The following is a 16,116-nucleotide window of genomic DNA, read 5'->3' as shown; positions in this document are numbered from 1 at the left end:
TGTATCATCCATTCACCAAGAGACAAATATGACAAACTCCTCTGGGCCTTTTAGTGGGGGAAAAGTGGAAAGATGGTCTCCCTTGGGAAGGGAATGTAATGAGCTGATCAAGCTGTCAAATTGCTTGTGTGCTTTTAAAATTAATTCATAGATGCCATCACTCTCAAGGAAAGGGATTTCTTGCTGCCAGTGCTACACTTATCACTGGGACATATAATAAGGGGTGTTGCTCGTGTGGCTAATGGGGCGAGAATCGACACATCATTCTGTGTGCCCTGCGATGACTATGGGTACTTTTCCTCTGGCTGTGCGTGGTGTGTGACCCAACTCAGCATGTGGGATGGCACCAGCTCTGGTTGAAACTTATCTCGGTATTTCAGTTAGAAGGTCCCCCAACAAGAGCTGGGGCAAGCAAAAATGTCACTTTTGTGTGGGTTCTTCCATGTCTGCTCAGAGGTGGGCCCCTACTGCAGCTTTCTCCAAGGTGAAATGCTTACTATGTCCTCCACCCCCACTCTCTCTAATCAGCCAACTACTTTCACAGAGCTGACAGGAGTACACAAGGCTCCCAGTCTTGAATGTGCCAAACATAGCTGAAAATGGCAAAAGAAGGATCCAAAAGTTACTGGGTGGGGGGAAGAAAGGGAAATAGTACACTCAGAAAGAGACAGAACATGACTTTGTAAATCTTTTACTTTCTGAGGATACCAGGCTGATGAACTAAACTGTCCAAACCCTGTGTTTGAGGTCCAGAGGCAAGACAGAGGTATGTGTAGTACTGTAAATGACAAAGACAGGGTGCTGGTGCTGGAGTACAGAGGCCTCCTAACTGGAGATGAGGAGCTGTACAATTGTGAATGCTTTGACAAAAAGACAGGGATTTTGCTAAAGGCAGCTTACTGGCTGTGGGGTAGTAGCTGTCATGCCCAAGACTCCAATGCAGTACACCTTCAGCCATAATATTTTCATTGTTTGCGTGGTCATAGACTGTGAATTCTGGCTGTCAGATGTCTTTCCTGTAGAAATGAAGCTTTTGGGCTCAGAATGCAGCTCTCCTCTTCAAATTCCCTTTCTTTCCCCTCCCCTCCTTTCTGATTAAAGAGCCAGCATAGCAAATGTAATTTAGTAGCATCTCTAAACACATTGTACAGCAGGGAGTTTTTAAAAAAATACAAATTCTTCAAGAAAGTATATCCCAGGAATGATATTTAATTGACAGGCTGTCAAAACAAACCATGCTTGTTCATAGATCTGTCTGTCAGTCGCTACATAATTATGCAGCATTCACAGGGATGGCAGAAAATACGGTTTTCTTCTAGAAAGTCATGACTTTACATATTTCAACTACTGGATTACAACAGTTATATTCTTGTCATTCCACCTTTATCTCTGACATATACATTTATTCAGTCCTATTCTCTTTATTATGGAGCATCAAAAAAGAGTAAAAGGTCAGTCAGGGACTTCAGAAACAGCGAGTCATACTTTCCAAGGATTGGTGACGTTCAAAGCAGAGACTGATACATGGCAGAGACTGAAAACACTGCACTGACACCGTACATTTAAATTTAGAGCCTCCAGTAAGAGAGAAGGGCTTTTTACTCTTGAAGCTGTTGGTTTTAATTGGAATTGTGCCTTTTAGAGAAGAATCCTTCATCACAAAACCAACAGGAATCTAAACAGACAAGGGACCTGGGGATAAACTGTCCACATAGTATAGAAACTACATCAGGTGCACATTTACAAAGTGTTTCAGGATTAAGCGCATTAGGATTGGGAACGTGGTTACATAGCAGCAACCTCAGTCCCAAAGGAAGTGTCCCTGCAGTTACAGGTTTGCACACACAGCACTGACTCACGAGAAGCCAGCAAATGGAAAATTTCTGCAAAGCTGTTCAGACAAAGGTGCCCAGCTTTGCACAGGATTCATGACATTACACACATGATGTGTGTAATCCAAATTGGTCTTGGGTTTTAAAAACACAAGAAAACTCAGATCAATTCAATGCTGTCAAGCCAATTCTGTCTGTGATGAGTAGCTGCTCAGGGACAAACCCTTCCATGTTGGGCTTTCGTCTGAGCCTGAGTAAGCAAGAGTTTTCAGAGCAGAACCTGTTGACTGGGAGCACTGTTAACCTGATGAGAGAAATGTGGCTTGGAAATCCTATTGGAGGTCTCCAAGGTCTTGGTATTCAGTACCAGGAAGTAAACAGGACTTTGGTCACATGCAAAGTTAAGTAGCAGATGAACTAGTTTTTAAAGGTCTTAGAAGGATGTAGATTTCAAATGTGCATGCCTTACATGGTAACCACAGATAGTTCAGGTCCTTTCTGGTTTTCCATAGTGCATCCAGGTTATTCCTCTTTGGTGACTCTAGGATGCTTCAAATGATGTCAGCAAGGCTACATGCAGTGCAAAATATTAAGTCAGTTTGTCTTCAACTATGATTAAGTGCTTAAGACCTGTCTGACTTCAAATATAAACATAAACATGTGCTTTGTTGATCTGGGACCCTCATTTGTGTGAATATATTGCAGAAGATGGGGACCCCTTATTTTAGATTGTATTGAAAATGTTACAGGGTCAAAGGATTGGTTTGATTGTACATTTATTTTGATTATTGGCTGCCCTGACACAAGAACACAATAAAGAGCATTGGACCAGTCAGTAGGACTGTGGTACCTCATCTAAGTGCCATAGCAAAGACTGGCTGTTGTACAAGGATAGAAATAGACAGGAAATGTAAATTAACTCAAAGCTGAGGAAGAGTTATGATCAGAAGAGAAAAATGAAGCCAGGTCCTCTTTGGGCAATGCACTCAGAAGTGCCTGAACTGTCCTATAGCCCCCTGTACTGAAACCAAGGGAAAAGCTCAATAACTTCAACCTGTTCCTGTGATCCTCAGTGCAGTTGGTATTGCTGATCTCACGAAGGGAAAGACAGGCAGGCACTCTAAAAATCTCAGGTGTTCTGCTGTAGAAAGACCACATGCTCATTTCCCATTTTCAGTCCTCTTCTCATTCTGTTTTGGGTTGTTTGCTTTCCCAGAGGACCCTTCCTTCTCTTTCCCCTTTCTTCTGTGGCTGGGTGCTGAGTAGGCGATGAGCAGAGGGCTTATTTAAGAGGACAGAAATACAGGGGACGGTTCCAAACCAAAAATGAAACAAGAACAAAAGTGGGTGAAAAGCAATGGATCAAGTTATGTATCTGCTATTAGCGGCTGGATAAAGAGCCCTGCAGTCCCAAACACACAAAGGATTATAAACACCCAGAGAAATACTCTGTCTATCACCATAGCTACGTATTTCCAATCATCTTCCACCTGCAAGAGAAAAAAAATGAAACTACATGTAACGTAACATGCAATTGCGAGTTGACATTATGCAGTAGAAATGTCTCTTGTGCTTTTGAATGTGAGGAAGAACATACATCCAGTCAAGAATGTTGCTTGTCATGCTTATAGTCGCTGGAGTTTTCAAGCATCTTTAGACAGGGCTGATTTTCTAATAGTGTTTACCACTTTTGGCTGAGGACAGTCAACACTGTCCTAGTCTGCTGAATTTTTCTAAATGTTCAAGTCTGTTGACAAGCTATGGCTGTGATGCTGACATTAACAAATAGGACCTGATCATGTGGTAAGTGCAGAGTGGGGTGGTTTAACAGCAGGCAGAATCACCACAGCTGCACAGCACTAGACCCTGTCAAAGGATTTATCCTGACAGTTCACACAAGAGGCAGTTTGCTATTCTGGCCTGATTTGCCACACTTTCACTCCGATCAAGCCCCACTGATTTCAGGAAACTGGACAGCTGGACACATGAACTATAGCAAAGCAAGGGCCCTGACTGCACAAACCACAATGTCACGTGCTAAGCAGGCCAGAGTGGATTTTGTATGTCTGAGAGATATACCTTAGAACCACAGTCAATGAAGGTGCTATCCTTTAAACTGTACCTACATACGAGGACCACTGCATCACAAGAACATTCACCCATATAAAATTAGTGACTGGTTAAGAGCTCTCTGCTGAAGGATCTTCCACTTGTTTTCCCAATTTCTTGATGTTTTCCCCCAAGAGGCTGCTGCTGTACTTCGTGTGCAAGAAAATGCAGCAAGAACTCCAGCTGCTGTAAATGTTGCCACAATTTTTAAAGGGCTTTTATTTATACAGGACTAGTGCATGGTATCACCCATATGTCTTTCTACGTCTGGCTGAAGCAGAAGCAGCCTGTATAATCATTTCCTCAGTGCTTGCCTGAGAACAACCCCCTTTTTTTTTTTCCCAAAGAGAGGATTTTTCTCAAATGTAACTTCCCATCCTTAGTATGTTTTGAAAGGTAAGATACAGAGCTGCTGACGCACACGCCAGACTAAGAATACAATTTCATGTGGCAGGAGAGATTTGCAAAATGCAGATCAGCAAAACTGGCAATGGAAGACTTATCATGAGCTGTATAATCAAGGCGGCATGTTATTTGGACTGCTTCATGCAAAGCCTCCTCTTTTTTGGAGTGCATCGGAGAAATCAGCTGAATACAGTACATGGATATATTTTATGCAGCTGGTGTGGCAGTGAGAGCAGGGCTACAGTGTTGGAGTCAAGCAAAACATTAAGGGCATAGGTACTATGCAAGGCTCATCTCAATCCCCATCCTCCTCTGTGCTGATAGATTCCTGTCTTTTGCTTTGGGCTGGCATGTATTACCCGCTCATCCTATGAATTCAGTCATCCGGCCTTAACTGTAGCCCTTTATTCAGAAAGCTATGGACTTTGTTTTCAGATGAAACCTCTTCTGCAGGACATAAAAAAGGGAAACAAACGAATTTTTGGGTTGCACAAAAGTTGCATGAATTTGTGATGATTTCAACAAAATATTCTGATAGAAAGAATACCTCTCAACATTTTCCTCACAAAGTATTTATGTTTTTTGATACAAATACAGCAGCATCTAATTTTGAAATGGATTTTGCCATCATAAAGCATCTAAAAAACTTTAAAATCAAAAGCAAACATTTAATGACAGATCAAAGATAAAAGTTTCATTAGGTTCTAAACACTTTTTTAAAACATCTTGAAGTGTCAGAGAATTCCTATTCCTTGTGAGACCTGGGTGTGGGGGGATGTCAGATAATCTTCCTTGGACCTGCTTTTAGTTGCCTGTGTTTACAGCTGAAGATGTGGCCCCAGAATTCTTTAAATTCCAACATGCATCACTTTCTATGACAGTAATCCCAGTTAGGATGAAAGATTTATAACCTCACACAAGCAAATCCATTAGTTCAAATGCCACGTCTCATTTTTAAACCCCTCTCTTTTTTTACTCTTTGTTCATCTGTTGTCTGTTTTTATTCAGCTGTCTTTCCCCAAAACTCAACTTTTATTTCAACATCTATTTGTCATGGCTGACAATACTGTGTTGCTGAAGCCACAATTAGTCAAATCACCGTAAAAATCAGAACACACTAGACTGAAAAAAAAGTACAGACAACAGCATTATGAAAGGAATATCTTTACCAGATTTATCACTGGCTGAGAATAGTTCTTCTCCAGATCAACTACTGTGCTGCTAGGCAAGCCCTGTTCTTTAAAAAGCAGTTCCCAAATTTGCTTGTTCCGTTACTAACATAGAAAAGCACCCTGCTTGGCAAATACCATGCTTAGTATTGAGATATCACTGCTTGCCAGGGCTGAGCAGTTGGTAAGCAGTGGAAGAGGGTTGCTTCTGAGGATCTACAGAAGTAGGGTTGGAAGACACCTTGAAAGGTCCCGTCTAGTCTATTCCCTGCCCCATGTCAGGATCAACTGTGCCTGAACCACTGCTGATTCCTCATGAGTTCATTCCTTGTGGCGGCAACAGGCTGATGCTCCTCTTCATTTTCTTTGAAGGGTGAGCCTCATGGCTCATCTAAAACTGTCTTGCTGCTTGAATTATCCACTGGGGATAGAGGAAGAACAGATGATATCACTCTTCTTGTTCCATCCCCAGTGGATGATTTATCTCCTCCCTTTCTGTAGGAAACTTTGACCCATTCACAGGTCTCAACATTTTCTTCTCTAGACCCAACAACTCCAGTTCCTCTGGGCTGCCCTCCTAGATCATGTTTTCACTTGCTGGAAGTGTGGCCCCATGCCCAGCTGGTGGTTACTTCTCTTACCTCTTTGGTTTCATTTTGAGACCTCATGTTCTCTGCGATGAACTGAACGCTGCTAATGACATCCTTCACTTCTGGGGAGTGCTCCATGTGCTCTGCCATCCATTTCAGTGACTGATGGCTCATTTGTCTTCTTTTGGTGGTAGGGAGTTCAGTTGCCTTATCACACTGACTGCATCGCTGTTCCTTGTGTAATTTGGTATCTTTGTGTTTGCTGTGCTTTGACTTGCCTGATGTATTGGCTGATCCTTTCTTGTTTTTTCTGGAGATGTTTTTTTTCTGCTGTTCTACTGGCCTCTGCATCAACAGGACTTTGGGGAGCAGGCTAAGAAAGACAGTTCTTACCCATCTGGGCATTGTGTGTGTGGTTGGAGTCCTGTAATGTATATTCAGGACAAACACCGTGATGACAATTGACAGAGTCACAAATATCATAGTGAAGAGTAAATATTCACCTACGAGGGGAATTACTAAAGAGGTGGATGGGATTGTTTCTGTGATCACCAGTAAAAATACAGTCAAAGAAAGGAGCACAGAGATGCAAAGAGTCACTTTCTCACCACAGTCAGATGGTAGGTAAAAAACTAACACAGTGAGGAATGAGATGAAGAGACATGGAATGATCAGGTTTATGGTGTAAAACATTGGCAACCTTCGAATATAAAAGGAATATGTTATGTCTGTGTAGATCTCTTCACAGCAGTTATATTTTATGTCATGTTTGTAGCCAGAAGCATCAACTATTTCCCATTCACTATTTTCCCAAAAGTCATTCATATCTACTTTAGATCCAATGATCAGAAGATCAATTTTGGCTTTGTCATAGGTCCATGAGCCAAATTTCAGTGAACAGTTCTGATGATCAAATGGGAAAAAGGTAATATCCATAGGACAGGAGCTTTTAAAAATAGCTGGCGGAGTCCAGGTGATCATTCCGTCATAGCGAAGGAGGGCTTTGGTCTTGCCTTCAACTTGAAAATCTCCCACAGCACTAGAAAGATGTATGAGGTAAAGAAAATAAAATTACCATGAAAGTATAACGTCTTTCATGGACACTGCAAGAGGATACTTTTGAGGGAAAGGGTAAAATGAAAAAGTGTTCATCATACTTATTATACAAGACAATATCTGGTTTCCAAATTTTATCTGCTGGTACCCGAACAAATTCAATGCCATCGTATTCTCTGGGATCCCATTGCAATTTGTAGTCATTCCAAATCTGAAAGAAGAATGGGCAAGGATTTCAAAACCTTTAAAACTGCTTTAAAAGCAAATATCTGCTTCTCAGATTTTCCTGTAAAATGACAGGCTATGATAAAGACTCAAAGTGCAGCACATGTAGAAGGGCACAATGGTCCGAAAGACAACAAGGCCATGACCTGGAGAAACACTGGATGTATATGAATATTGATGACATTGATTTGCTAGTCCCTTCTCTGTGACGGGATGGGGTGCCAATTGTTATCCATTGCTGACACGCTGAGATCTCTCCTCTGTCTTGCTACATCAGCATAGACCCTTACCTGTGCAAGGTCACCTCCCCACAGCAGAGAGGAAATACAGGCCTTGTTGCTGCTGTCATGAGAGTGCACCTTGCAGGTTAAAGGAGGCCGACACCAAAGGAGACCAGCATCCTAACGAGAAAGGAGGTACATATGAACACTAACAGGCAGTTGCTGCCAGGGGACATTATTGGTTCCACAGGGGCAGCAAATTATTGAGTCAGGGGCAGCGAGGGATGCCCAGCAGCTCTCTTGCATTGCTGTGTAGTGCCCTATCATGGGGCCATGCTCCATGCTCTTGCAGCCTGCCCTGAAGATCCTGATCATAAGTACAGTATCTTTTACAGAAAGCTTTGTGTGGATCACAATCAGTGCCTGAAGGAAACTAGTTTAGGTGGAAGTTGACTTGTTTTTCTCAGCAGTTTAGGTCCTCCAAGGATCTTTGTCTATGTATAAATGCTAAAACCATCAGGAAAAATGGAGGCATGTTCCTTTTGCTAATAAATGTTTTGGTTGGAATCTTCAATATGGAGATGACCTAGGACTGCAGAGCTGCACATTTAATTACTCTTTCATGAGTACATCCAGCTAAATTTACCAGATAAACCAATGATCATGAAGTTGGAGAATATACCACACAGGAAAGACGGGAGATGTAACTTCTTGGAAATAAGAATAAAGAAACAACTTTTTCAAATGTGCCTTTGGTTAATGAAGCTTCTCCTTATTCATACCTTTAAAATCCTTGTTACAAAACAAGCACTTATTCTATAGATGTAGCTTACATGGTAACACACATTTCATGAGAAATGCGATGCAATCACTTACGTGTCTTAGCCACAAATTTGTTTCCATAATCTGGTTGACTTCATCCTGGAAAGAAACACAGGCATGCACATCTTCACTCCATAAATCAGTTACAGCATCCTGAGATGGCCACAAATTTATTCTGATAAAAATGGAAACTAGAATTCCACATTAACAGATAGGAGATTTTTTCTGGCTGTTTTCAGGGGGCTTACATATTGTGTGTCATGAGCAGTGCTACTGAAAAATTCTTAAAGCTCTACTGAAAAATCATGCCCCATAAATAACAGACACACAAAGAGCTGTACTGTTTTGCCAGGGATCTGAGTACTTGGAGAACACAGAACTTAAATTGCTCTGACCAGTACCAGAGGAATAAGGTTCTGCTGGTGGGTATGTGTTTTGTTGGATTCAGTGTTTAAAAAGCTCTGTTTACACAGTACAGTACTGGTCAAGATTCAAGGAAAATGTCATCTGTACCACAGTGTTCTTGCATTTCTATGCAAACCTCTAGAGCAGATTCACTCAACCAGCACTAAATTAGGTCACTGTTGGACTGAGACCTTCTTTTTACCGTCAATTATTGCTATTGTCAATCAGTGATGAATCAGGAAGGTGCTGCAAGAGACACAAAAATAAGAGATTGGATCCCATTCTAATGAGCCTTCAGCCTAAAAGTATTCAGAAAGACTCATGTTACATATATTTATGAATGCAGGCTGACATTCACAATGAAAATATCTGCAAGAATATTGCTTCGGGGAGTTCTTAGTTTTTAAGCATGTGGACTCAAAAAATTTAAGATTTACAAGCCAAAGGTAGAAACTATTGCAGATTAATTTTCAGCATTGTGTACTGAAGATTAAGCACAAAGATAATTTGGAAAGGCCTGTAGGGTTCCTGTCTATGGGTTAAACTATCTAAGTTCTTGTAAAAATCATGACTCTTGAGGAAATCCAGCTGATTTACTTATGATGTTCCTTGTTTTCTCTGAAGATGGCATTGGGAGCCAGGAGCTGCAATGTGAGACAGAACTGCTGAAACCTGCCAAGCTACCTGTAACATGGAAGCAAAATACTTTGACAAAGGAACTCCAAAAGGTGACAACCATCTTCACCGTGAGGACTTACAATGCTTTCATTTATACTGTCAGATAACTTAGCTCCCTGGCTGCTGTTGAATGTTGCTCCTCACTGTTTGCCTGTCACTTCATTATGGACTCAACTAGATACCTCAGAATCAAAACTCAGCCTCTGTTCTGTGGATAATTTGCTCCACAGAGCAGACTTCAGCACGGGTTAAGGTCAGGTTTTCCTTCTTCCACAGTCCCTCTGCCCTGCCCAGCAGGTCTGTCACCTCAGACACGCTCACCCTTGTATACAGTGCACCCCAGAACACACAACATTCACCCCCAGCTCCATGCTTTAAAACACCACTCTGCAGGCTCTTAAGTTATTTTGAAACAGACAGACTGAAAAAGCATGCAAAAAAAAGAATATTTTATCTCTCAGGACCACTGGGAAATGACACTGGCCTCACAGGAGAACTAGGCCGCATGCTACACAATGTGGACACAACCAGGTGCCTCTGAAGTGGGCTAGCCTTGTGGAAAGTGGACTTGAACATTTGGTACTGCTGCTCTGGGTGCCAGGGGCTGCTGCCTGGAGTGGAGGGATTTGACGCTGCAGGGTAAGCAAATGAATCTGTGTAGTTCGAACTGCTCATTTGAGTAACTGGAGCAACTCGGCTGACAGAACAGCAAAGGTCTCAGCATGTACACGTATCACAGTGTCAGCTATGAGAGTTGTGGGTACAACCATCACAATTACATCTGCTGCTTTAGCAATTTGCATGTGTTTGCAACCACCCCCAAATCTCAGCAGTATTCTGTAATGAGTCTTACCACATTTGTAAGCTGGGTAATGGCCACTTCAAAATACACTGTGACAGGATCAGACACATTTTCCACTGGCCTGATGAACTGGTTGTACTGGGAAAAGAGTTTGTGAAATAACCGTTCCTCTGATTCGCAGGCTGTGGTATCTGTATTGGTAAAGATAAAGAACAGCTATGTCAGAGGTAAGGAAGAGGGAGAGAAGGTGCTGTATAACATATTAGTCCATGCCATATTTCTGCATCCTGTGCTTGTGACCATGTATTAAGACACAGGAGCACAGAGAGAAGAGGGCTACCAGTACGCTGTCAGTTGAAAGCATTCTCCTGCAGGGCATGGCCCACTGATCCCTGTCGTCTCAAAGTGTAAGGTAATGGCCTGAATGGAAATGTCTCCTAAGCTGGATCTAGCCTATGGCCCTCCATTTGGGCCACCCTGATATCAGACCAAAGTAGAACATGTGGTGGATTTCATCTTTGGGAGTTTTTAATGGTAAAACTGTGAGTTTATGAAAAGCATAGCTACTTACTCGGAAATTAAAAGCTAGAGGCTGCAACTACTGGATGAAAATCTATGTCAGGGGCTCTGATTAGGTGATTAAATGATGCCTCCTAGTCTTAAAAACTATGACTACATTGTATCCTCATCTTTGCTATTTCAGCTCTTTAGACAGCACAATTTTTGCTCTGAAGGAAGTTGTTAATTTATTAAGTTCTATGAGAAAAAAAGTGGAAATGTTAAAATTTCTTATAAAATAGTCAATGCAGGACAGACCGGATGGCTTAGCGGGAATAAGGTATATGATAGGCACTGAGCTGCCTCACTGCACAGTCAAGAAGAATGCTCTTAATTTGTTACATACAGCCCAAACCTGAAAGTTATGTTCACAGTGCTGATGGCTACAGACTTTGATTTCAAAGGAAAGATTAAATCATGTGGACTCTGGTGACATCAGCACAGAAAAATACTTTTCTTGAATAATTTTGCTATTTCAATGCACTACTGTAATTCAGCACTTAAATTCAAAATACTTTATAAGGCAAAGATTTAGAACTTGCTCCTTATACTGAGCACAGCTGTGTTACGAAAGCTATATGATGATGCCAAAGATATTACTGATACAACTGAAGAAAAATTAGCTTTTCAGATACATGGTCATAACTTTTTGCATTAGTCCCGGACTCCACTAGAACATGTCAGGAAAGCAATCATGATACACCTTTCTGACTGCAAATATTAAACATGGAAGGGGTTTGTATCAGGCAGCGTGGTCTCTGGCACAGCATAGGACATAAATTTGCAATTTACATTTCCTTCAGTGAACACAAGGGCCTGTGGTTGCACACAAGTCCTACAGGGAGATGCTTAGTCTCAGCATACTGTGCTGTTTTCATGCTTAGGCCGTCCTTCCTGTTTTTGAAAAAAATGATATCTCTGTCTCTAAGGTCATACAAAGCATGCTCAAATTCAGGGAATTACCACAATTAAAAGCTGAAATATTGGTTACTGGTGACTTATATATATGGGAAGAAAATTCTAGTAAAACTCCATGACTTAATCTTTTGTTTCATCCTTCTGGCATCATCCACAGAAGATACATCAATATCTGTAAAGTCTGGATGTTTGTATATCATGTATTGTGCCATTAAAAAAGGAAATTGCAATTTCCTTTTCAGATTTCATCATCATCATCCATCACACTGTGACTAGAAGCACCCTATTGTGGGAACATGAGTTTCTTACCAAAGTCTCATGACTAAAGCCGGTGAGTCTAAAATTATGTTTCATTTGAAATTTTCCTACTGGCTTCTTAATAGACACATGCTTTAACATAAAGTAACAGAAACAGACAAGTATTTAGGCCTTTCATTTTCATACTTCAGTTAGTTACCGATTCTTATCCGATTGGCGCTGCTCTAAGACAATGCCTTATGCCATGCTAAGACAAGCACTATAATTCATACATGTCTTGGTCATCAGCAGAAGTGAGACTTTCAAAAAAGATGCAGTGTCTTAAATGCAGCAATCCTGCTGAACCTCAGTGAGAATTGTGCATGAAAATCACTCCAGCATATTTAATCATAGATCACAATTGTGAAAAAATATGAAGGTCTCACTTTCGTTGGTGCGAGTACCAAATGTGCACAACTTTAGTCTGCGTTATTTAAGCAACTGCAAAATTCAAGCACCAAATGAAATTACTAGAACTCTATTTAATTTTCATTCTTTTCTAGTAACAGTTCCTGAATTAGTTATCAAACCAAAATGAAGAGTTTTATGGGTGAAAACTAGTATTGCTTTAGCTCTCTTAAAATACTGTTGAAATGTTACAGATTTCAGGTTAGAAATAGCTGGTAGAAGCTTTACATTGAATTCATTCCAGGAAAACAGAAGCAGAAACAGTGATTAGAAAATATTTTAGAGACTAGTATCAAAGAGAGCCTACCTTTAATCAAGGATGTGAACATAAATGTCCACACACAGAAAGCAGGGTAACACCAATATAGCCACCTCTCAGGATGCATTGCTAGCAGCAGAACACAGCTTTCTTTTGAGAAGAGAGGTTTGGGGAAAGAAACAGAAGGCAAGAAGACATACAAACCCCCTGGACCGTAAGTAGGCGGTACAAAGATGGATTTCAGTTTCGCATTTGCAGCAAACTCTGCAGTCTACTGAGCAGAGCAAAGCCTTGCAGAGTTGCTTCCACTATCACCAGGCGAGGAGAGCTTATGCCGTGCAGGGAGAAGGGAGTCGGGCAGCATCCTATGAGGTGACTTTTCACATTTCCAGTCACCCACACCCTTGCCTCTGGGGGAATGTATAAGAGCGCAGGAGAGGGAGGGAAGGCAAGACACAGGGTGGCCAGCACGGAGCCGGGGGGTGGGGGCGGGGGAGGGAGGAATTCACTCAGCCCTCCACCCTCTGGTTAAAGAACACTCATCCAAAAGCAGCTGCTTTAGCTATTGCATGGTGCTCACCAGTTTCTTGGCTGAGGTCTAATTCTGCAGCTGGAGAAATGGATGCTATATGGTTTTAACACCTCTACCAGCAACCCTCTGAACCTTGAAATAAGCACAGCATCATGTGATAGCATTGCTTGACAGCATTCTGAGTGAATAAATCTAAAAGGCAAGTAGATTTATTATCACCATCTGACAGGAACAACTAAGCATGCTGAGTTCTTTCCTGACAGACAAGTCGGCTCACAACACCAATTTTTCTATCTTTTTTTTTTTTGTGTGCAGTGATTCCTGTGCCAGTATCCTGCTAGTGTGGAAACGGAGCAGTAGAACAAAGGAAAAACATCAGGCACTGTTACAGAAGTACCTAACAGGCCAAGTTCAGGGGGCAGTGTTACTCACAGAAGTTAAAAAGCCGGAGATCATGATCCTGTAGAGATTAATGTGTGTTCACTCCTCAAGCGTTCAGTATGCACGTCCTTGCAATAGGAATGACTGAAAAGAATCTGTAGGCAAGGGGTCTGAGAAACTGAGGGCCCTGTTTAACTGCAGAGGGGTGGAAGGCACCACAGGTTACTCGGTGCTGTCCAGCCTGCCAGAAAGCAGCTCGGACAGGGAATCTCCTTTATGTGTGCTCAATCCAGCATGAACAAGTCTGAGTGACTGGATGAATTATTTGATCAAAACAGAAATGCTGCCGATTTCCAGGCAGTTACATTGTTGTGTAAGTGTGGAGAGAAGAGAAAAGCCATAAACAGAAAAAGGATGCCCTTCATACTGTAGAACACAGAGGCAATGCTGCAGCTCAGGATGAGAAAGCAATTTAACTTCTACACAAGTTGTTAAAATATGGGTAGAAGTGAAGAGGTCTGTCTGGAAGAAAGAGACTTAGGAATGAGTTGCCTGCATAGAGAAGATATCTGAAGTGGACAAAGTTGCCCATGGCAAGTTTTGAGGGATGAAAAGGCAGTCTTGGAGGATTACTAACAGAAGCCCTACTCCAGAGCTCACTGGAATCAGGGAGCCTTGAGCAGAGAAATAAGAAAGCAAAAAAGTCAAACCACACGAGTGTTTGAGGGGCTGGGAGTCATCTAGCATTCTCAAAAGCAGCAGTAAACTAAAAATGGCTGTAAGTGGAGACCACAAGGCATGGCTATGAGGCATCTCCAAGCTGAAGTTAAGATATAAATTCTCTTTACAAATGATTTTAAGATGAAAATGTGCATTTCAGCATAGTGATTTTTCTTGTAAATTTCCATTTTGACAATATTTTCCAAGGGAAAAAAGTAAAAAACACAAAACCATTTTGCTTTGTGACTGTTTTTCCCAAGTTGCAATGTTTGTTAGAATGATGTTAACAGTCCAGGTCCATAACCTTGCAGTTCCCTCACCTTATCCAATGAAGCTCACACTTGCTCCTTGAATATATGCTGCCCATGGTGCACTGTGGCTAATAGAATTACGCAGCCATGCAGCATCACAGGATGCCTGTGGCTGGCTGTGGTCATGGCATATGCACTCCTGTTAAAGTCCAGTCCTTGTAGAAAGATGACATACAGTAACATAGTCAGATGCAATCTGAAAACAAACTGACCCCAGATTAAAATGTTTTGACATTTCCAAAATTTTTGTTCTTCCAAAATCCTGGCAGGCCAGGGAATCAGGCGTGAGAAGTTAACATACCTGCAAAGGCAGGTATGCAGGGTTAAACTGAAAGGTCTTCAGAGGTGAGGGTAATGAGTGCATTCCCCCTCCAGAAAGAAGGAGAGCAACGGCAGGCCAGCTGGCAAGGTGATCCTTACTGCCACATTTGAGGTAAGGAGCTGCTTTGTTATGGGGAGGAAAGGACTGGGGAAGCAGGCTGAGTTAGGAGGCGACACCAATCGTTCAGTGAGCAGATGGGAGGAAGGATTGTGCCACACCTGCCCTGCTGGTAGGACCTTGCTGGAGCAGGTGCTGCCTTTGGGAAAGGTTGAAGAGGAAGGCGGAGTTCAAACGGGGCCATGACAAGTGGCTGATGAGGCATCCAGATGGAGAGTCCAGAACTACCAGCTGAGGTACTACTTCGGCAACAAGGAAGCCAGCTGGAAGCAGAGCAAAAAGTTTGTGAATCATTGCCACTAGGGAAGGTACCTAATTGAATGTAATATGAACTGGCCAAGGAAGGCGTCAACATGCCAGGCTCAAACAGCAAGCACACACTGACAAGCTTTCACTCTTCCCTTGCCCTCCATGTGTGGAAGAAAAGGCTGATTTAGTTCCTTCACATGTGCTTTTACTCTTCAAGAACATATTGACTCAGAGCAAAATCTCTGGCCTCCTTTCTTCAGGTGAGGTGGCTCAAGCAAAAGAGGACAAGCAGCTTGCAGGGATGCACAAAATCTGCCCACTATAAAGGTTTCTAGCACATGGATGCACTTCACCACTGGAGCTTGACATTGTAAAAGTTGCATGGTGTTGACTGAAAAAAAAAATCAGGACCCATTTGGAGGGTTGCCTGTGTGCCTTGTAACTCTGGCTGGAGGCACATGCCCCAGTGCTATTGGTAATCCTAGTGACAGATCCTGACTTTTGGAGTCAGGCCTAGATTTGATTGGCTGATTTTTCCCTCTAAAGTCAAGTAGTTCACTGCTGGAGAGCCATATCTGAATTGTTTGTAGGCTTTGTCAATGCAATGGGTTCATCTGCAGTGGGGCTGTGACAAACACTTTTTCCATGGTGAGCCACTCATGCCCTGACCACCTGCTGAAAAGCCACTGAACCCAGTGTGGGAGTTCACTTCCCAGCCCTGTCAACTGTT

At 42.2% G+C, this 16,116-nt stretch overlaps 1 protein-coding gene across 2 annotated transcripts; it reads right to left on the bottom strand.

The window, feature by feature from the left end:
• Positions 1-1,304: 1,304 nt before the first annotated feature.
• On the bottom strand, positions 1,305-13,138 carry CHRNA6 (cholinergic receptor nicotinic alpha 6 subunit). Of its 2 annotated transcripts, none has more exons than XM_087741309.1 (6): positions 12,959-13,138; positions 10,366-10,505; positions 8,484-8,528; positions 7,263-7,372; positions 6,157-7,144; positions 1,305-3,322 (listed from the first exon to the last, which is right to left on the bottom strand). In XM_087741309.1, the coding sequence occupies exons 3-6, from the start codon at positions 8,508-8,510 to the stop codon at positions 3,200-3,202; spliced, it is 1,248 nt and encodes a 415-aa protein (XP_087597435.1). In that variant the 5' UTR covers positions 8,511-8,528; positions 10,366-10,505; positions 12,959-13,138; the 3' UTR covers positions 1,305-3,199. The 2 variants fall into 2 exon arrangements, with proteins under 2 accessions (XP_087597435.1, XP_009468879.2); XM_009470604.2 differs by lacking the exon at positions 12,959-13,138 and adding an exon at positions 12,803-12,894.
• Between the last annotated feature and the right edge of the window lie 2,978 nt (positions 13,139-16,116).

Source organism: Nipponia nippon, unplaced genomic scaffold (assembly GCF_047370975.1).
Source record: "Nipponia nippon isolate SJK-2023a ecotype South Korea unplaced genomic scaffold, ASM4737097v1 scaffold_8, whole genome shotgun sequence".
NCBI classification, from domain to species: Eukaryota; Metazoa; Chordata; class Aves; order Pelecaniformes; family Threskiornithidae; genus Nipponia; species Nipponia nippon.
Note: the sequence above shows the minus strand (reverse complement) of the source record. Positions and strands in the feature narration are given on the sequence as shown.